General features: G+C 38.7%; 1 protein-coding gene and 1 long non-coding RNA gene across 2 annotated transcripts; both read left to right on the forward strand.

Moving 5' to 3' along the window:
- Positions 1-683: 683 nt before the first annotated feature.
- On the forward strand, positions 684-6473 carry LOC111023652 (uncharacterized). The gene is made up of 2 exons (XR_002603179.2): positions 684-1573; positions 6128-6473. It is a non-coding gene; the product is annotated as an uncharacterized LOC111023652 (long non-coding RNA).
- Positions 6474-19811: 13338 nt separating this feature from the next.
- LOC148213138 (uncharacterized) lies at positions 19812-21988 on the forward strand. The gene is made up of 3 exons (XM_088123294.1): positions 19812-19956; positions 20857-21473; positions 21866-21988. The coding sequence occupies exons 1-3, from the start codon at positions 19812-19814 to the stop codon at positions 21986-21988; spliced, it is 885 nt and encodes a 294-aa protein (XP_087979420.1).
- The last annotated feature ends 538 nt before the right edge of the window (positions 21989-22526 follow it).

Consider the following 22526-nt stretch of genomic DNA (forward strand, 5'->3'; position numbering starts at 1 on the left):
ATTAAATGACAACATTGTCCTGCAGACTCAAGCCTAGAAAACCTACGTTTCGATTTCCCCATCCTATGTGATATACTACTGATATGAGTGTGTGATATATTACTGATATGTATATCTGATATACATGCGATGTACTGTTTAGATGAGTGTCTGATATACTACTGATATGAGTGTTTGATATACTATTGAAATGATTGTTTGATATACTACTGATATGACTGTCTGATATACTATTAATGCGATAATATTATTTACATCTTATATAATTTTTATTTTACTTTAACATAATAATGAAATATGGCATTTTGATGCAAAAGTGCAACAATATTAGAAATAATAAATAATATTATCAAGATGCTAGCACCAACCCAAATAGAAATCTTTAAAAGTTTGCCGAAGATACACTAATATTCAATATAAATGAGAACTTTGTAAGATTTGAATCGAGGGAGTTTAGCTTGATTACAAGTTTAAACTATTTTCATGATACCCTTGTATTGACCAGATTAAGGGGTACATCAGATGTATATCAAAAGTATATCAGAGCTATATCGAATGTACATCAGATATAGATTGGATGTATATCAAATACAAATATACATCCGATATATATCATATATAGATTAGATGTATATCAACTTCGATAAGTTATGCAAAATTGAAATTAAAATGCATTTAAAATAAGAACTGGATATAAAAAACAATGGTTTAAAGAGGGAAAAAATATATATATGTGCCTGCACCGCAGGGGCGGATCCACGTGAGGGCCGGGAGGCACGTGCCCCCTTGGATTTTAGAAAAATATATTATAGTACTCAAATATTTAATCAATTCTCTGTTTGCATGGATGGTTCTCCCCCAACCCTTGACTTCTTTCCCTTCCTTCGTTTCTTGAGTTTGAATCGCTCTCCCTCACTCTATTTATTTTTTTTAGATAAAAACACTTTTAATTCCTGATCTCAATTTATTAATTTTATATTTTTTTTGAAACAAAATAAAATAAAGGCAATTAACAAATCAGTTTCAACTAAACGAGAAAGCCACTGAGAGAAATCTTCGAACCCAAAGCCCCAGACTTTCATAGAATCTTCAGCCATGGCCGTCCGAGATATTGCATCGCAATTTTGTTGGCTTCCCTGTTAATCGAGCGTAGAGTGACCACCGATTTCATTTCCATTAGTGTTCAAATTTCTTCCCTGTTAATCGAGCGTAGAGTGACCACCGATTTCAGTTCCATTAGTGTTCGAATTTCTTCAGCAATCCAGAAAAGCTCGGTAAGGTCCGAATCTCTGTTTGCCACCAACGATTCAGCTTCCAACGAGTCCGTTTCAAGGTAAATATTCTTCCCTTCTTGATTTCCAGCCTTCGAAGGCTTACCAACATAGCCAGAGCTTCCAAATTCTTGATACTGCATTGATTTTGGACAAAAATATTTCTTGCTTGTTGAATTTCTCCTTTCCAATTTCGAATAACCCATCCGAGACCACCCCTCTGTTGTGGATCAAACCAAGATGCATCCATGTTAATCTTCCAAGAATCTCGAGGAGGAGGCTGCCAACGAACAAGAATAGAGGTTTGTCTTTGCCCCTCGAAATGTTGATGATTTTGCATGTTGATATTTGGGAGGCTTTGTCCGTCAGTTCCATTTGTTTGACCCGATGCATCACCTTGACCCTGAATATTAATCTGCTTGTTTATTTGAGATTGGAGTCTGAGATTGTCTGGTTGTTCTCCTCCAAAAATCACTATGTTTCTGTAGGTCCAAATTTGCCAAGCCACAATCATCACAGTAGCCAACTCTTGTTGCTTGATGTTGTCCAAAATGTAGTCCCAAAAGTCCATCTAACTCTTGTTGCTTGATGTTGTCCAAAATGTAGTCCCAAAAGTCCATATTCGACCATGAGTGCCTGTCAGAGTCACATGACATAACATTTGAATTTAGAAAATATCTCCACATTTTTTTGTTAGCTTACACTCCCAAAGTAGGTGCTTTATGGACTCCTCATGCTTCCTTCACAAAACGCACATATCAGTTCGAATTCCTTTCTTAATTAAATTAGATTTGGAAGGAAGAATATCATTTATAAGTTTCCAGCAGCAAATTCTAATTTTTGGGGCAACTTTAGCCGACCATAGAGACTTCCACATTCGTCTTTGTCTATCATTACTAGAGGAAGAAGCTTCTCCTTCCCCAATAGCACCCATACCCAAATGGTAAGCACCGATAAAGTCCGTTAATCTCATTGCAAAGAGTCATCGGGAGCTTGAAACAACTCATTGTGTAATTTGGGATGGCTTGTGCAACTGCTTTTATTAGGACCTCCTTTCCTCCTATCGAAAAAGGTTTTTCCTTCCACCGTTGTAACACTTTCCACACTCTATCTTTAATAGCTTGAAATACTTGACATTTGTTACGAGATATTTGAGACGGAAGTCTCAGGTACTGCCCCAGGTGCTCAGTGAAGGTTACATTTAGCTCGCTCTTGATATATTCAATAATTCCCAAACTAGTATTCTTGCTGGCCGTGAATTGTGATTTATCAAAGTTGATCACTTGACCCGATGCTTTAGCATAGGCATTGAAAATTCCTTTTAGCGTCTGGCAATCTTTCCTGGCTGCTTTGAAGAAAATTAGGTTGTTATCTACATAAAAAAGATGTGTTATAGTGGGACAATGCTTATTAATATGTAATCCAGAAAAATGGCGTTTTTGTTCTTCCTCAGTCAGAAGAGCAGAAAGCCCTTTTGCACAAAAAAGAAATAGATAAGGGGATAAGGGATCTCCCTGACGCAGTCCCCTTTGGGGCGAGAAAGGTTGTCCAGGCTCTCCATTGATAAGAACGGTAAATTGTACAGACTCCACATATTGCATAATTAGATTGACCCATCTTTCGCAAAAGCCCATTTTAATCATCACCTGTTTGATATAATTCCAATCCACTCGATCATAGGCTTTAGACATATCAAGCCTTAGCGCAATAGTCCCCTCTTTCCCAGATCTTCTATTATTTTGGGTATGAATGCACTCGAAGCCAATAATAGCATTATCTGAGATGATTCAACCAGGAACAAAAGCGGATTGGGACTGAGAAATGACCCCATCTAGCACCTTTTTCAACCTCTTAGCTAGAGTTTTAGCAATTATCTTGTAAACCACATTGCATAAACTAATAGGGCAAAAATCTTTCATGCTGGAAGGCTTTGATATTTGGAATAAGCACAATGTACGTTTTGTTTATCTCAGAAATCGTACCACTGCCGTTAAGATAGTTTAGACAGAGCTGAGTTGTTTCCTCTCCTACAATATCCCAATATTTTGATAAAAAAGAGCATTCACCCCATCTGGACTAGGAGCCTTCGTGGGATGCATCCCTTTAATAGTGTTTTTGATTTCCTCCGGGGTAAAAACACGAGTAAGCTCCCTATTCTGATCCTCAGATATGGTAGTGGGAATTGCTTCTAAAATAACATCTATATTCGCCTGAGATGGGCAGTCTGAGGAAAACAGATTCTGGAAGTACGACGAAGCTATCCTCTCAAAATCCTCATGACTACTGGTCCACACACCATTATCATCCCTAAGACCCGTAATTCTGTTTCTCTTTCTTCGATGACTTGCCCGCAAATGAAACCATTTCGTATTCCTGTCACCCCATTGGAGCCAATCTTCTCGATCTCTTTGTTTCCAATATATTTCATCCTCCTCAAGGAGTTTTTCAAGATCATGCTCAGCCGCAACCATATCAGACTTTCAAGTTCTGGCGTTGCTCCTAATGATCTCCTGTATTTCCTTTTCTTTTCGCCCAATTGCCCTCCTAATGGATCCTCCCAGCAAAGCTTTCTTCCAGTTAATCAACATGCACAAACAACAAGCCAACTTCTCCTGAAAAACCGATTGGATTGGCTTTGGCCCTTTGTCACTTGACAGCACCCAACATTCCTCAAACCTAAGAATCTTATTTTTCCTGGTAGGAACTTGATCAACCATTGCAAGGCTACTACAGCTCGCAAGAATCGGTCTATGATCCGAAGCCATAAAATTTAGGTGACTTACCTCTATCTGCAAATCGTTGACACATTTCGGTGTTGATGAGAAATCTATCAAGCCTTTCCCAAGTTGGTTGGGTTGCAAATCGCCCATCACACCAGGTAAAAGCATCACCTCGATAACCTGTATCTAGCAAACTAAAATGGTCAATCACATGTCTAAAATTCTGAATAAGACAACTGCGGCGACGAGGACCACCCTTCTTCTCGTCTTGTGAAGAAATCTCATTAAAGTCTCCTCCTATAATCCAAGGTAAATGTGAAATATTATTTAATCTTGTCAAAAGGTCCAAAGACTCCTTTCGTCTCTCCTGATTAGGATGCCCATAAAATCCAGTAAAGCGCCACCACCCACAACCTTCTTTAATGACTGTATCAATGTGTCCTGAAGAGAAGGATCGCAAAGAAAGATCAGTCTCCTCATTTCACAGGAGCATCAGACCTCCACTATTGCCGTTACTCGGAACACAGATACTAGACGCATAATTTAACTCTCTTTTCAATTTCTCTTCCAACTTGTTTTTACATCTGGTTTCCATCAGGAACATCAGCTGGGGATTAAGACTACGCACTAGATGTCGTAGTGCTCTTAATGTTTGGGGGTTTCTCATACCCCGAACATTCCAGCTTAGGATTTTCATTGTTGTCGGTGGGACTGATCCACAGCCTCCACCGATTGAGTGTTATTGCATCCATCTGAATCCACACAGTGTTTTTTGTTGTAGCTATTCTCATCATCATGATCCAAATTCAGCTTCTTGCTTGTTAATTGAGACCCAATAGTAATAAGTGGCCTCCCACCACCCTGATTTCCAGTCACAATTTGATTCTGTCTTTTCCAAGTAGATTTCATGCTAGTCCCCTGCCGGTCATGGTCTCCCTTAATCGTGGGACCTGTAGTATTTGAGATGGGTTGGGAGCCTTTCGCTAGGTTTGAGTGGACCACTGGTTCGGTTTTTCCATGTAGAATAAACGGTTCGGTTTTCTGGTTTGATCCAACGGTTCATCCTTGTTAGTACTCCAACCCAGTTGGTTCGGTTTAATCAGTTTATCCTCCCAGTTTGGGCTTTTAAAAACAACCTGGTCAAAAGAAACTTTCTCACCCACCAAAATAGTTGATTTTTCTCCCAGGTCCACAAAATCCTCGATTTGGTTATCTTCTCCATTAATTTGTTTCCGTTGTGCATTTATTAGTGGATCCATACTTTCCAAACCGTTCCCCGTGAATGGCTCTTTCCCTTTAATGTTTGGAATCTTATGAGTTTTGCCGGAACTTTCTCTGAGATCTGATGACACCTCAACCGCTGTGTCCTCTCTGATTCCTTCCCGTCTCTCGCCCAAGAATATCCTTGGTTGCGTCCCCTTTCACGACCTCTCCAATGTTTATGATCAAAGCTCCTCCCTTCGCGTGGGCGTCTGGTTGAATTTGGAGTCCGCAACCACGTTCCATACTGGTAAGGAGTATCACTAACAGGAACATGTACGTCACACTCTTTAACAACATGTCCTAGCTTGCCACACCCATAACAAAAGTCGGGGAGTTTTTCATATGTGATGGGGATCCATTTTTCATCCGCCATTGATCCGACCTTCAACAGCACCCCTCTTCTCAAAGGTTTTCGAATATCAATGGTAATCCGAACGCGCAACGTTTCTCCCAAGCATTGTCCATCCTCATCACTATCCACCTCCTCGAATTTTCCTACATTTCTCCAATTGCCTTGGCCACATTTCTAGAAAATCCTGCAAGTGGCAATTCATGGAAATGGATCCAAAAATATACATACCTGAAGTCCAATTCCGAGATGCTCGTATTGGCTTTTGGTTCCTCAAAAAGCAACAACAATTTATCGAAAAACCATGGTCCTTCCTTAACAATTTGTTGCTTGTCCTTCTGGTACCGAAATGGACAAAGGTAGATATTCCGCCCAGCATTCTTGATCTTGATGCCTTCGACACCCCAAATCCGTATGATCATAGATTTGAAAATTTCCGGGCTGATGCGTTTCATCGTTAGAATCTTGCACACTAGTGTATTCACCAAATTTATCTCGTAACAGTTGATGTCCTTGTCTTGCAGATCTATTTGTTGACCCTTCTCCTCCTCCGTGAAGTGCCTTGCCACGTGCTTACTCCGTAATTCTTCAGCCATATGTCAGAACATTGACTAAGAAGCCCTCCCAAATACCCTCCGACGGCACCCAAGGACCCCCCTTCAGCACCCACGGCTGCCACCTTCTACAATTTCCAGAGAGAAATTGAGAATCTATTTTATTAATTTTATACTAATTTAGGTTTAGTTGGCTTTTTTTATTATTGTTTTTTAATATCTTTTTTTCCCTCCCCTAGCCTCCCCTCATCCAATTCTTTTGACCTTCCCTACTCTAAACTCTAATTTCTTCAACTGGGTTCATCAGTTTCATATACTTCCAAAACCCTCGAGTACATATTCTCAGAAAAATCTCTCATCTGCCAAGAAAACAAGCGTGAACAATGACAAAGACAATTTGATTGAATGAGGAAGCAGATGAAGAAGACAATGACGACGATGCCAATGGCAGAGTCGCTGCCAACAGACTTATGCGGATGATGGGTCAGCCAATCTAGCCGAGAAGAAAGGGGAGAAGAAGTTAGAGGGAGTGGAGGGAGAGGGAAAAGAAAGAAAAAGGAATAATATAATAATTATAAAAAAAACCAACTAAACCTAAATTAATATAAAATTAATAAAAATTACCAGCTCATCCAAAAATTAACCACTCAAATGCCACGTCATTTTTCCGTTAGTCAAACTAACGGTAACTTTGGGGACTAAAGTGCAAATTGACACCTAACTCAAAATTCCGGACTAAAAGTGTATTTTACCTTATTTTTTTATTTCTTTTAATGTTTTAATGTTTTTAGCTTGAATCACGGGTCGCGCGTGTGTGTATATATATATTGTGCATTTTTAGCACTTTTTCTTTATTTTTTCTTTTTTAAATTATAATTTTATTGGGATATGTGTTTCAAAAAAAAATATTGCGATATCATTAAATCTAAAGCCTATTTTAATTTTTAAATATTATATTTTAGATAAATGTATGGTTTATTTAAAATAAATAATTTTAACTTTTATGTCTAATTAAGTTTTTTTAATAAAAAAAAAATAATTTTTTTAATAATTATAATCCTAAACTTATTTAAATGTCATAATTTTTATGACTCAATTCAATAAAAAAATTCAAAAAACTCACTAATTTAAATCAAGTTTGTCAAATTAAGTTAGAATAGTATACAAAAAGTTATTAGATCTCCCAAAACTTATAATTTAAGCTAAAAAGACAACTTTAATATTGTTTTTTTTAAATCTTATCAATTATTTCATACAATTTTTTTTTCTTTTGACACACGAGAATATTTTTTTCAACAAATTTTCAAATAAAAATTCATCAAAAGGTAAAATTTGCAACATATGTAAAAATTACAACATTTTGTAAGATACAAATTGATACACATGGCCAAGTTCAAGTTTAAAATTAGTATTTTTCCATAACATTTATATGCCTTTGTGCCCAAGCGTAAAATCGTGGATCCGCCACTCTACAGAACTTATACAATAATTATTAGCTATTTGTAACGACAACAATAATTTATAAATGAAAAACAAAAATAGGCGTTTCAATACCACATGACGTGCAACGCACATGATAACAAATTTTATTTTATATATTTATTACAAAAACAATTTATTTAACTAAGTTAGTACATGCTTTAAATCTATAAAATATCTATTTCCATTTTTCTATAAAATGTCATCAGTGTTAAATAAATTTTATTATTTATAATTAGTATAATTGTAAAAAAATAAAATTAATGGAAATCATTATTAATAAAACAAGTTAAAAAGAAAAAATGATAAAACTTATACCTAAATAAAAAAATATGAATCAAATCATTCATTAATAGTTATATTGTGTTATTAGATTTTAAATTAATTTATGTATTATAATTTTTCAATGTTTTACATTTTCTATATCATTCCCATCTTTTGAACTATTTTCATGTTTATTTTCAGTATATATAGGTTTAAATTTCTTAATTATTTTCTTAATTTTATTAACATAAAACTTTAAAATGGTTGCGGAAATAAATTGAACACTATTTGGGGAAGGAAATTAGAGTGCCACGTGGAGGACAGTGATTCGTTTAGGGGAGTATCCCCATATAAACTTTTGTTTAGCTCCACCCGGAACCTTCCAAGGTGGATAACTTAGTCATTATCTCTCTTGTTAAGCCATCAATATTCAAGTTAAACTTTCTGGGTTTGACCTGCTCAAGCCGATAGGTTCGACCTCAATTCCGACCAGGATAACTGCCTGTCGCAATCCCTATCGGAGCCTAAACCTATAAATAGAGGGCATCATTTCACCATCGGGTATTGAATTTCTCCTCGAACTTAATATTGAGTCTGAGTTACTTACTGACTTGAGCGTCGGAGATTTTACCCTCTTGTGCAGGTTTTCCCATTGTGATCCAAGTCGGAGCTAGGATCGAGTGCGAGGTTGACTAAGGTTTGACGTTGTGCCATTCATTGCATAAACATTTGGCGTCGTCTTGAGGAACGGACAACTTAAGTCATCCCAAGCACAAACCAATCTGAGATGGTTCAGCCAGCTAACTTCGCCAAGTCGGCAGATCGGACAGGTCTGAATGGCAATAACGGCCTCCAGCGCGAGGTCAATGCCAAAGTCGCTGAAGATCAAGGCCAAGGAGGCCAGGGAGTTTATCAGCCTTATAGGTCGACCCGCAATGCAAAAACAACCTTGCCTCCTAATCATCCGAGGCCTGCCAAGACCAACCGAGGTTGAGGTGGAGTCTTGAAAAAGACCTCACGAAGGGCATACCACCTGTGGATCTCAATACTCTCCAACGGGAGCTGGACGATATGCAATCGAGTGCGCACAATGGAAAAAACTTATAACGAACTGATGCAGGCGAACCGAATTGGGTCTTAATCCAAGGCCTAGGGCGGAGCTAAGGACCTGCATCACGATGGTGATGACCAAGATCCACCTCTCCCCTTTGATGACGACGCACGCGTTTGCGACAACGGAGGGGTTGATTACAGTCGGCAAGAGGACAATATGAGGAAAGTCCTTGCTAATAAGAAGAAGAACTTTACCGTATGCGGTGCGGGTGTCTCTCCTTCTTGTTCATGGAAGAACTCAAATTCGAATTTTGAAGCTCAATCTCATTATAATCCATTGACACCCGAAGAGGAGATCACAAGGGAAGAGTTCGACCTGATGAAGAACAAATTTGACAAACAGGTTGAGGCACTTAAGGCTAAGTATGAGAACAAATAGAATCTGTTCGATGATGGCGAGATGGGTGAATCACCGTTCACTTGGAGGCATCTATCCCTCCTAAGTTCAAAACGCATGCCATGAAGTCTTACGATGGGTCCAAGGATCCAAAGGACTATGTTGAGGTCTTCGAGGGCCTCATGGATTTTCAGGCGGCATCAAACGCCATCAATTGTCGAGCATTTCAGATCGCCTCAATCGGATGTGCTCAACTTTGGTATAAAAGGCTGCCAGCGAGGTCGATCTCGACCTATACTCAGCGGAGGAAAGAATTTATAAGTCAATTATCTTATCGATATTATGACAGGAAGAGAGACACTCACCTCGCCACCATTCGACATAAGGATGGGGAGACACTCAGGGAGTACGTGACCAGATTCCAAGAGGAGCAGCTCAAGGTCACGCACTATTCAGATGATTCTGCCATGTGTTACTTCCTCACCGGCCTTGCCGATGAGACACTGACGGTCAAGCTGGGAGAAGAAGCGCCTTCCACATTTGCTGAAGTCTTGGAGAAGGCCAAAAAGGTGATTTGTGGGCAAGAGCTGCTCAGAACAAAAACAGTTCAGACAGAAAAAAGATCCGACCAGAAGAAGTTCAGTAATAAGGACAAATGGAAGTCTGATTCCAAGTCTAAGGACAAGAGATCATCCTCTCAACCCTCCCAGGGCCGATCTGACTATCGAAGGTGGGATTCGGTCTCTAGCCGAAGAGGGCCTTACAAGCGATACACTCCCATAACCATTCCTATCTTTGAGATCCTCACAAACATCGAAGAGACAATGATGTAGAAGCTCCTCAAGCACCCTGAAAAACTTAGAGAAGACCTAGAAAAATGCAACAAGGACAATTATTGTTGTTTTCATCGCATCACGGTCATGATACCTCGAGTTGCTGGGAGCTAAAGTGTAAGGGAATTTTTCGTAATTTTGAGCTAAAAAAGAAAAGAAAAAACTAATTTCAGTATTTGTGTTTTAAAAAAATTAGGAAATTGAAAAATGGGGTGCACATCTATGTTGTGTGAGTGGACACGTGGTGATAGGGAAAAAAAAAGAAGAAAATGAAAGAAAAGGAAAAGAAAGGAAACGAAAAGGAAAAAGAAAAACAAAAGGGATCATTGGCCGATTGAAATCGAAACAGAGGAAAAGAGGAAAAAGTTGATGGTGATTTTGAAATCGAATTGAAGAACCAACAGTAGCAGTTAATCAAAAGTGGTAATGAAAGTTGTTCATTTGTAGATTTGGGAAGATATAGAGGTTGAAGAAATAGTTTATGGGTTCTTTGTTATGCCTAAGAATCTCTTGAAATAGATAGACAACTTGGATTTCTGATTTCCATGAATATATGTATTGATGAGTTTAGCTTCAGTTTATGTGTTTTTGGTAACATATATGGGTTGGTAGAATCTGCAGAAAAAAAAAGAAAGAAGAGGAAATGAAGGGGTCAAGAGAGTCTTGATTTATTGGTGTTGAAGGAAGGAAGGAGGTGAATAGTGGTTAGAGGAGAGAGAGAGAGAATTTATGTGTTGAGGTTAAACAAAGAAAAAAAATGGTTGGAGCATGGAAACTCACGTGAGGGATTTGAAAAGTGAAGAAAATGGGATGTGGGTCCCACTCACAAGGAATATGAGAGAGAAAGAAGTATAATTGGATTGTAAAGAGAGAGTGAGGGTGTTGATTGAATATTGTGGGTTTAAAAGAATTGTAGTTTTAGATTGGAATTAAGTATGTATTGAAACTTGGTTGGTTATTATTTGAGGACGAACATAAATTGGAGCAGCGTACAATCCAAATTCACCTTGTTCCTAGGATTTGTGAGTGGTTATTTTATTAAATATTTTAAGATATTTATTATAGAACTTCAAGAAAATATATATTACGTTTGATCATTTCTGCTGAGAAATTGAGTTCGCTAAGAATAGAAATGTTTTTGAGAATTTATGAATGTTCTGAGAATTTAGAAATGCTTTATGATTTTCTGAGAAACTGTTGTATTTAATGAATATGGTTGGAGGAAATATATTTATAAGTGATTCGAGAAAGAAAAGTTCTTAGAAATAAGAAAAGAAGAATTTTAAAACTGTTTATGAGATTGAGAATTTTATGCAGAAAGAAGTTTTCAAACCACCATATTATTGTATCCAGATGATTACCCGTATGCTATATAAATGTGTTTCTATAGTATACCCAAAAATAGAAGGTCTTTGAGACCATTTTACTTCGCGGGTTGAGAGAATTATTTTACTGTATATATTGAGATTACTCTATGCCAGTGGATCAGAAATAGAATTATTCTGATATGCGTATTGAGATTACTCTGCGCCAGTAGACCAGAATAGAATGTGGATACATATGTGGTGTTGAGTTTTCTTAACCTGTTTATTGTTTGAAATGAGATATTTTGTATGTGTTAGAAAGTGATTTTAGAAATTGTTTGTTGTTACAATTTATTATAAGAAAGTTTACTGAATTCTTAGTGACTCAAGTTTTATGAAATCTAAATGAGATGTTGTTACTTCAGTTTATGAAATTTGTTTTAAGAACTGAATTTTCAATTGTTTATGAAAGCAGTTTTACTAAAATATTTTCTTATTAAATTGTCGCTCACTCAACTTCACAGCTCACTGTTTATCATTGTTTTCTCCACCATGTTGCACCTGAGTTTCAAAGAGATAGCCAACTAGTTTCTGCCACTCATTGTCTCAGAACTTGCATATCATTTTGTATGTACATTTAAGATGAACTCCAGTAGATTAGCTGCACCTTTGTAGTTGTACAACATGTTTAGAAGTCGTGGGAGAATAGTTATTTCTGAATTGAATTGTGTTACGCTTTTTTTTATATATATTAGAGAATAATCTTAATTAGTTTAGAAATTCAGAAAAAAGTTGACTATAGACTCTATAGTTGGTTGAGGTTTATGGTCAACGCGACTTGTCCTAGAATGAGTAGGTGTTTTGGGGCGGGTCGTGTCATAAAGCGCTATATTGAAGACTTAATTCAAGATGACTACTTCAAAAAATATGTTTGCAAGCCGAGATCAAGCTCGACATAAAAGAAAGACGAGATGAAGCGTTCAAGGACACGACCTCGAAGAGATGATCGACCTGGGGTCATCAATACTTCGGAGGGCCAAGTGGGGGCCTGATAAGGCAATCCTAATTCTCAGCCCAATGATCCAAGCTTTTGTTGAGCAAGAACCCTTGAATCAAAGAAATTAACACCTCCTTAAACAAGTTAGAATCAACCAAGAGAAATGCTAGAAATTGATTACCTCTATGATTAAAGATCTAGAAGCAAGAATGAAGATCTTGTTCTAGAATGAGTCATTCCACAATCGAACTTGATCAAGGCTGGATTGAATGGCTCAAAATGCAATCTATCACAAGAATTGCAAGAAACCTTAGAAATGACAAAGGAATTTCTAAAGAAAATGTCTCTTGAGAGATCAAATTTCATTAAACTACAATCTGCCTTTTACATAGCTTGGATGGGGCTTTTTGTAGCCATTATATGAGTGAAACCCCCAACCCTTCACTTTCCAAAATAAAACCCATAAGTAGTAATGACCACAATTGGTCTACTTAATAACTTCCCAGAATTGAACTCTAAAGTTGAAACCATAATTTGGAAGACCAAAAACTCAAAAATTACAAGCAAAGTTTGATGACTTAGAAACAACAAATGAATCTTTAAAATGTTGGCACAACGTCAATCTTGCAAACGTTGACCTTCACAACATCGTCCTCTCTTGGATTATTTTGCAGCATCTGAAATAAAGGTTGAACTGAGCCTATCAAATTTTGTACGTGAATAAGGAATGTTTGTTGAAGCTTCTTAGCCTTGGCTCGTGTAATAGGTCTAGTGGAGACGTGCGGAATACCATGATTCTTATCATCTTCCCCCTCTTCAACAGGATTCGTCCTCGAATCAGATAAGTCATCACCTACATCAAAAGGACTCAAATCAGCAACATTGAAAGTAGAACTTACTGAAAAGTCACCTGGAAGATCAATCTTGTATGCATTATTGTTAATTCTTTCAAGAACTTGATAAGGACCAGCCCCTCGTGGATGTAACTTTGTCTTCCGTTTCGAGGGAAAGCGCTTCGTGCGAAAATGTATCCAAACCCAATCACCCGGTTGAAAAATCAGTTCTTTCCGTCCTTTGTTAATACGTGAAGCAACTTTCGAATTCTGTTTTTCAATCCTCTCCTTGACCTCTTTGTGTAAGGTTTTGATCAAATCGGCCTTACTTGTGGCTGCATCACTCACAAATTCATTAGATGGAATAGGAAGCAAATCAAGGGGTGTAAGTGGATTGAATCCATAAACAACCTCAAAAGGAGAACAATGTGTGGTACTATGAATTGCCCTGTTATATGCAAACTCTACAAATGGCAAACTTTCTTCCCAAGAGTTAATATTCTTAGAAATAATGGTCCTAAGTAATGCTCCCAATGTTCTATTAACCACCTCGGTTTGCCCATCAGTTTGAGGATGACATGTAGTTGAGAACAACAATTTAGTACCCAACTTACCCCATAACACCTTCCAAAAGTGGCTTAAAAATTTAACATCCATATCACTAACAATAGTTCTAGGAATACCATGCAACCTTACCACCTCCCTAGAGAATAAGTCAGCCACATGCTTTGCATCATCTGTCTTGTTACATGCTATGAAGTGAGCCATTTTACTAAATTTATCCACCACAACAAAAATACTATCTCTACCCTTTTTAGTTCGAGGCAAACCAAGAACGAAATCCATAGATATATTAGTCCAAGGTTCATTAGGTACATTCAAGGGAGTATACAAACCATTTGGTTGTGATCTAGACTTAGCCGATTTACATTTAAAACATTGGCTACAAACCTTATGCACATCATGTTTCATCTTAGGCCAAAAGAAGTGTTCATGCAACATATCATAAGTTTTATGAATCCCAAAATGTCCCATCAATCCACCCCCATGGGCTTCTTTCACAAGCAAATCTCTTATAGAACATTTAGGAACACAAAGCTTACTTTTTTTAAACAAAAAGTCATGAAACACATAATAATCATCCACAGCTTTCCCACCAAGACAAGATGCATAAATAGTTCCAAAGTCAAGGTCATCTCTATATAACTCCTTAATATGCTCAAATCCAAGAATTTTTGCACTAAGAGAAGTAAAGAGATTGTACCTTCTTGATAATGCATCAACAACCACATTGTCCCTACCTTGCTTATATTTGATAACATAGGGGAATGTTTCAATAAACTCTACCCACTTTGCATGCCTACGATTTAGCTTGCTTTGACCTTTAAGATGCTTCAAGCTTTCATGATCGGTGTGGATCACAAACTCTCTCAGCCACAGGTAGTGTTGCCATACCTTTAATGTACGAACTAAAGCAAACAATTCTTTATCATAGGTAGGATAGTTCAACGAAGCCCCATTTAGTTTTTCACTAAAATACATTAAGGGCTTTCCATCTTGCATCAAAACAGCACCTATGCCCAAACCACTTGCATCACACTCGATTTCAAAAGTTTTATCAAAGTTAGGCAAGACAAGTAATGGTGCATTGGTTAATTTTCCCTTAAGTTCATTGAAAGCTCTCTCTTGCATTTCCCCCCATTCAAAAACAACATTCTTTTTCACTAAGTCATTCAATGGTGTAGCTATGGTACTAAAGTCCTTTATAAACCTTCTATAGAAGCTAGCTAGACCATGAAAACTCCAAACCTCACTGACATTTTTTGGTGTTGGCCAATCTCTAATTGCCTTAACTTTCTCTTCATCAACTTTAAGTCCATTTTTACCAACTATGAAGCCAAGAAAGTTAACCTTTTCCATGCAAAAGCTACACTTATTAAAATTAGCATAAAGCCTCTCTTTTCTAAGTGTAATCAAAACGGATCTAACATGCTCTACATGCTCAAGCAAATTCTTTGAATAAATCAAAATATCATCAAAATACACAACAACATACTTCCCCAAGTATTCTCTCAAAACATGATTCATTAAGTGCATAAATGTACTAGGAGCATTAGTTAACCCAAAAGGCATAACAAGCCATTCGTATAATCCAAATTTAGTTTTGAAAGTTGTTTTCCATTCATCTCCTACATGCATCCTAATTTGATGATATCCAGATTTCAAATCAATCTTTGTAAATATACAGGAACCATGCAATTCATCAAGCATATCATCTAGCCTAGGAATAGGATGACGATACTTTACAGTGATTTTATTGATGGCTCTGCAGTCCACACACATCCGCCAAGTTCCATCCTTCTTTGGCACCAATATGACCGGTACAGAACATGGACTCAAACTTTCGCGAACATAGCCTTTCTCCATGAGCTCCTCCACTTGCCTTTGAATTTCCTTTGTCTCAGTTGGATTTGCTCTATAAGCTGGCCTATTTGGAATGGTAGCCCCCGGTATGAAGTCTATTTGATGTTCAATACCTCTAATTGGAGGTAACCCCTTAGGTATATCTTCTTGGAACACGTCCTCAAATTCCTGCAAAAGAGGTTGAAAAAAACTCGGCAAAGGCAAAAGGTTATCGTTAGAAGCCAAATACCCTTCTTTGTACATAAGTACAAATATGGGCTTTTGGGAAAACATTGCTCTTCTCACCTCTCCCACTCTAGCCAAACAACTGACTTTCTTTTCTTTTCTATCAATTTCATCTCTTTTTTCACTCTTTTCTCCACTATTTCTTTCTCTCTCTTCTCTCTATTTTCCTCTATTTTTTCCCCATCTCATTCTTTTCTTTCAATTCTTTTTCTTCAAATCTTTTCTTTTCTTCTCCAACTTTAATTGATCAGCAAATACATCTTCCGAACGCAAAGGTACAAGAGTTGTTTTTTTACCATCTTTTGTAAAAGAGTACCTATTCAAATAACCATCATAGATGACCTTCCTATCAAATTGCCAAGGTCGGCCAAGCAAGATGTCACCGGCATGCACAGGTAATACATCACATAAAATCTCATCTTTACACTTTCCTAAGGTAAAAGAAATGCAAGCTTCAGAAACAACCTTCATTGTTCTACTATCGTTGTGCCACTGAAGCTTGTAAGGTTTAGGATGGTGTTGAGTTGGAATTTGCAGCCTTTTGATCAAGAATGTACTTACTACATTGGTGCAACTTCCACTGTCGATAACAAGACTACAAGAAGTCCCATTAACTAAACACCGTGTGTGGAATAGGTTGTCTCTTTGGTCATTAACATCATCCCCCTTAACTTGAGTGTTAAGAAGTCTCCTTGTAACAAGTGCCAAATGACTCCCATCTTCCAATTCCTCCTCATCCTCCTAGAGCTTTTCTTCAATTAGCTCATCTTGGTCACTTTCCTCACCATCCGCAACAACGTCTCCATTCTTAAGGATCATGACTCTTTTGTTTGGACAATCACGGCTAATATGACCAATCCCTTGACATTTCCAACATTTGATGTCCCTGTTTCTGTCTCGAACCTTTTTAGATCCCTCCACTTTTTCCTTGCCTTTGGAGCTCTCAGGCTTGTCCTTTTTATCAAGCTCATACTTTCCTCTAGGTTTGAAATCTGCATTTTTTTTCCAAGTATTAGTAGAAAAAGAAGTTGACTTAGAAGAAGTATACCTCTTGGAGTTCTCCTTCTCCCATGCTAATTGAACTTCAATTTTGACAGCAAGGTGTAACAACTCATTCATATCAAAATAAGTTTGTCTATCCACTTGATGAGCCAACGGTCGATTCAACCCGCCAAGGAACCTAGCCATTGTATCCTCCGCATCTTCATCAATTCCAGCTCTATTCATAAGGGCCTCCATTTCTTTATAATAGTCTTCCACACTTTTGGATCCTTGTTGCAACGCATAGAGTTTTTGCTTGAGTTCTCGAGAATAATGCTTAGGAATGTACCTCTTCCTCATTAAAGCCTTTAATTCCTCCCAAGTTTCAATTGGTTCTTCATAGTTTCTCCTGATTTCAAAGATGTCCACCAAATATTGGCATAATCACAAAATTCAGCCACTGCAAGTTTTCAACTTTCTTTCCTCACTAAAATTGTTTCAATCAAATACATGTTCGATTTTGCTTTCATATTGCAAATACTCCTTCGGATCTGATCTCCCATGAAAGGATGGAATTTTAAGCTTCACTCCCCCGACCCCTCTCTTTTCCCTTTCATATTGGTACTCCCTATCAACCCTTCTTAGTGGTAACATTTATCTTCCCACTCTTCTTCCCCTTCCTCTCCCCCGGCCTGCACCTCTTACTCCCCTTGGATTGTGCCTGGCTAAAAGGGTTACATTATCATCTTCTTCTTCATTTTCAACTCCTTCATTAACTTCCATTCCTTGAGGATTTCCTAAAGCTACTTCAATTCACTCCATTCGGTCTGCCAAGGAACTAATTACTTGGTTTAAACGAGTAATGGCCCCGGTTTGTGCTTCTCTCCACCTAGCTTCACTAATATCTGCTCCATTTCCCCCATCTGGATTCATGACGTTACAAACAGTAGTTAAATATGTTTAGGACCTCACACACTCAACTCACTGATTTTCACTCGGAACACTCGTGTCTATCACACACAAAGGTAGGCTATTTGGGAAACTGACTAAATGTTGATATTGGGTAGGCTAACTTGTGGTCCAAGCAATTCTTGTAATAGTGAACATTTCAAAACAGCCAACACAAGATAATTATGAAATCTCAACTAGAACAAAGAAAACAACGATAGGATGCCTTCTACGAAATTCAGAGATATGTGCCACACAAATAAAGAGACAGCCCTAAATATGATGGAATTAGTCTTTATGAAGTAAAGAGAATAAATTTGAATGACAAATTCCTTCAATTCTGAAAAGAATAAAGTATAGAAGCAAAGCAGGATTTTTCCGTTAAAATTGCACACAGAGACGGAATTCCAAAAATTAATATATTACTTTATGATTTTGACTAAATGATCTTCTTAACTTTGAAAGGTAACATTCAGATCTAACGTTACACTTCAGAAGAAACAATTAAATTCGAACGTTATCAAGGAGTTTCAATAGGCATTACAATCATTAAATGCTGCAGTTACGAATTTGGATAGTCACAACAAGATTTGATTATAACTATCAATGAACAACAAAGTTTTGTGCAATTTGAAACGGATTAAAGAGAAATATGAATGAACAACTCAAGAACACTACTTGAACAACTTCTGGATTTTTTTTTTTCAAGAAATCAACACTGAACAATTGAAATGAAAGATAGAATCAATTCTAGAGTAGGCAAAAAAGATGCAACCTATGTTCTGATACCAAATGATAAGGCAATCCTAATTCTCAGCCAATGATCAAGCTTTTGTTGAGCAAGAACCCTTGAATCAAAGAAATTAACACCTCCTTAAACAAGTTAGAATCAACCAAGAGAAAGGCTAGAAATTGATTACCTCTATGATTAAAGATCTAGAAGCACGAATGGAGATCTTGTTCTAAAATGAGTCATTCCACAATCAAACTTGATCAAGGTTGGATTAAATGGCTCAAAATGCAATCTATCACAAGAATTGCAAGAAACCTTAGAAATGGCAAAGGGATTTCTAAAGAAAAAATGTCTCTTGAGAGATCAAATTTCATTAAGCTACAATTTGCCTTTTACATAGCTTGGATGGGGCTTTTTGTAGCCATTATATGAGTGAAACCCCAAACCCTTCACTTTCCAAAATAAAACCCATAAGTAGTAATGACCACAATTGGTCTACTTAATAACTTCCCAGAATTGAACTCTAAAGTTGAAACCATAATTTGGAAGACCAAAAACTCAAAAATTACAAGCAAAGTTTGATGACTTAGAAACAACAAATGAATTTTTAAAATGTTGGCACAACGTCAATCTTGCAAACGTTGACCTTCACAACATTGTCCTCTCTTGGATTATTTTGCAGCATCTGAAATAAAGGTTGAACTGAGCCTATCCAATTTTGTACGTGAATAAGTAATGCTTGTTGAAGCTTCTTAGCCTTGGCTCGTGTAATAGGTCCAGTGGAGACGTGCGGAACACCATGATTCTTATCATCGCCAATTCGGAAACAAAATAAAGGAGCTTGCTAGAGAAGCTAGGCACGAATTTTGCGCCATCCAGGAGCAAAGGCCGACCTGCCCCATTTCCTTCTCCGACTCTGACCTGTAAGGGATTAATTTGCCCCACAATGATGTCCTGGTGATCTCTTCTCTGATCGACCATGTTCAGGTCAGGCGAGTACTTATAGATGGCGGCGCCTCCGCTAATATTCTGTCCTTCCCCACCTATATGGCCTTGGGATGGACCAGGGCACAACTCAGGAAGAGTCCAACACCCTTAGTTGGATTTCCAGGGGAATCTGTCACCCCTAAAGGATGTATAACTTCCCATCACAATCGACGAGGACGACACCTAAGTCACCCAGATGGCTGAGTTTGTGGTGATAGATGGCAGATCAGCTTATAACGCCATCTTCGGGCAACCGATCATCCACCCACTTCGGGCCATTTTGTCGACCCTTCATCAGGTTATGAAGTATTCAACTGTCAATGGGGTTGAGATGATCCAAGGTGAACAAAAAAACATCAAAATAGTGCTATGCTTCAGTATTCAAAGAGTCAGCAGTTTGTGCCCTAGAGGATGAGGCAACCCTACCCAAGCAGATCGTCCTGCCTTCCAAGGACTAACAGCTCAAAAACAGCCAGCGTGAAATGGCTTGCACCTACTGAGGAGCTTGTGTGTAGACTTCACCAATCTCAATGATGCGTGCCCAAAAAATTGCTTCCCACTTCCGAGGATCGACCAGCTCGTAGACGTTACGGTCGAGCATGCGCTACTCACCTTCATGGATGACTACTCTAGGTATAATCATATAAAAATGCACGAGCCCGACCAGGTCCACACTTCCTTCATAACTGATCAAGGCCAATACTGCTACAAAGTTATGTCATTTGGCCTAAACAATTCAGGCGCAACTTATCAATGGATGATAAACAAAATGTTTGCCAACCAAGTTAGACATAACATGGAGATGTATGTGGATGACATACTTGTCAAAAGCAAGTAGTCTAGGTAGCACCTAGCCGACCTGACTGAAGCCTTCAGGCTTCTTCGAAAGTATCAGATGAAGCTCAACCCGACCAAGTGTGCCTTTAGAGTTTCATCAAGGAAGTTCCTTGGTTTCATGGTGAACAACTGAGAAATAGAAGCCAACACATAAAAGATAAAGGCCGTGCTCGAGATGCAAACACCGAAAACTCCTAAACAACTACAATGCTTAACGAGAGAATCGCTGCTCTAAATAGATTCATCTCCAGATCTACCGACAAGTGCTTCCCCTTTTTCAAAGTGTTACAGAAAAAGGGATCGTTCGAGTGGACGTCCGAGTGCGAGAAGCCTTTGAACAGCTCAAGAACTACTTCTGCTCGCAAAACCTTTGCTAAGAGACAAGTTACAGTTGTATTTGGCAGTGTCTGACAACGCTGTTAGCTCGGCCTTGATTAAGCAAGAGGAAGTATGCCAGAGTCTGGTGTATTACACGAGTAAGGTCATGACCGAGGCCGAGACCAGATATCCGCAAATGGAAAAGCTGGCCTTCGCCCTGGTCACCTTGGCCCGAAGACTTAGGCCCTACTTCCAAGCTCATACCGTGACCATGCTCACGAACCTACCTTTGAAGCAAGTTTTCCACAAGCCAAAGACATCTGGTAGATTAATGGATTGGGCAGTAGAGTTGAGTGAATATGATATTCAATTCGAACCTCGAACAGCTATGAAGGGGCAAGTGGTAGTCGACTTTATAGCCGAGCTCACACCACCACCACCTAAAACTTCCGAATTCGACCTGCCATGGACCATGTATGTTGATGGGTCCTCTAATGAAAGAGGATGTAGCGCAGGCGTGCTCCTACTCGCACCATATGGCATGCGCTTCGAGTATGCCCTACATTTCAACTTCCGTACCTCAAATAACGAGGCCGAGTACGATGCCCTTTTGGCCGAGTTGCGCATGGCCAAAGGACTAGAAGCTGCCCATATCCAAATTTTCAGCGATTCACAGCTAATCGTAAACCAAATAAAGGAAAAGGTACCTGGACAAGGTCAGGTCGTACATCGCCGAGTTCTAGACTTACGAGATTAATCAGATTCTGAGGTCTGAGAACTCTAACACTAACGCCTTAGCCAAATTTGCGTCTGCCTACGAGACCGACCTCGCGAGATCGGTCCCGGTAGAGATACTAGACAATCATTCCATCTTGGAGCCAGACATCATGGAAGTTGACTCCCAAGCCTCATTGTGGATGGATCCGATCTATGAATTCCTGATGGGCAACGTGCTAGCAGACCCGAAGGAAGCAAAGAAAATGACACAAAGTGCAGCTCAGTACGTGCTCCGAGATGAAGTCATGTATCGATGCAGATTTTCTCTACCTCTTCTCTAGTGCAATTCTAAAAAAGATTGGAATTATGTCTTAATAGAAGTACATGAAGGCATTTGCCGCAAACCATTCGGGGGCTAGGTCGTTACTTGCCAAGGTTGTTCGTCAGGCTACTATTGGCTACGGTAGACCGAGATGTGAAAGAGTTCGTGAAGACGTGTGACAATTGCCAGCACTTTGCGAACATTATTCACCAGCCTCCTGAGTAGCTCACTCCGATCTTCGCCCCTTGGCCATTTGCCCAATAGGGAGTGGACCTGATCGGACCACTCCCTCTAGGCAAGGGGCAAACTAAGTACGCAGTCGTTGCCGTAGACTAATTCACCAAATGGGCCGAGGCGGAGGCGCTTGCCATCATCACAGAAGCCGAGGTCACATCGTTCATCAGGATAAACATTATCTGCCGCTTTGGTATACCCAATGCCATTGTGACAGACAACGGCAAGCAGTTTGATAATGCAAAGTTCAAGGACTTTTGCAAGAAGTTCGAAATCAGTCATCTCAGCTCGTCCTTGACTCACCCTAAAGCCAACGGACTGGTGGAGTCGATTAATAAAATCATTAAGCGTGGTCTCAAGCTAAGGTTAGATGCAAAGAAAGGCAGGTGGGCCAAGGAGCTACATGAAGTCATCTGGTCCTACGGAACCACTCCACGTGAGTCTACGGGCAAGACACCCTTCTCCATGGCCTTTGGTTCCGAG

This window comes from Momordica charantia, assembly GCF_013281855.1.
Source record: "Momordica charantia cultivar OHB3-1 chromosome 1 unlocalized genomic scaffold, Mcharantia_2.0 BLBB01000001.1, whole genome shotgun sequence".
NCBI lineage: Eukaryota > Viridiplantae > Streptophyta > Magnoliopsida > Cucurbitales > Cucurbitaceae > Momordica > Momordica charantia.

Excerpts from the sequence above, each read along its gene's own strand:
- LOC148213138 (XM_088123294.1), top strand. The coding sequence starts at position 19,812 with ATGGCTGAGTTTGTGGTGATAGATGGCAGATCAGCTTATAACGCCATC. Across the intron at positions 19,957-20,856 it reads TGGGGTTGAGATGATCCAAG|TGTCTGACAACGCTGTTAGC; the intron begins GTGAACAAAAAA and ends TGTATTTGGCAG. Across the intron at positions 21,474-21,865 it reads TAAACCAAATAAAGGAAAAG|AAGTACATGAAGGCATTTGC; the intron begins GTACCTGGACAA and ends ATGTCTTAATAG.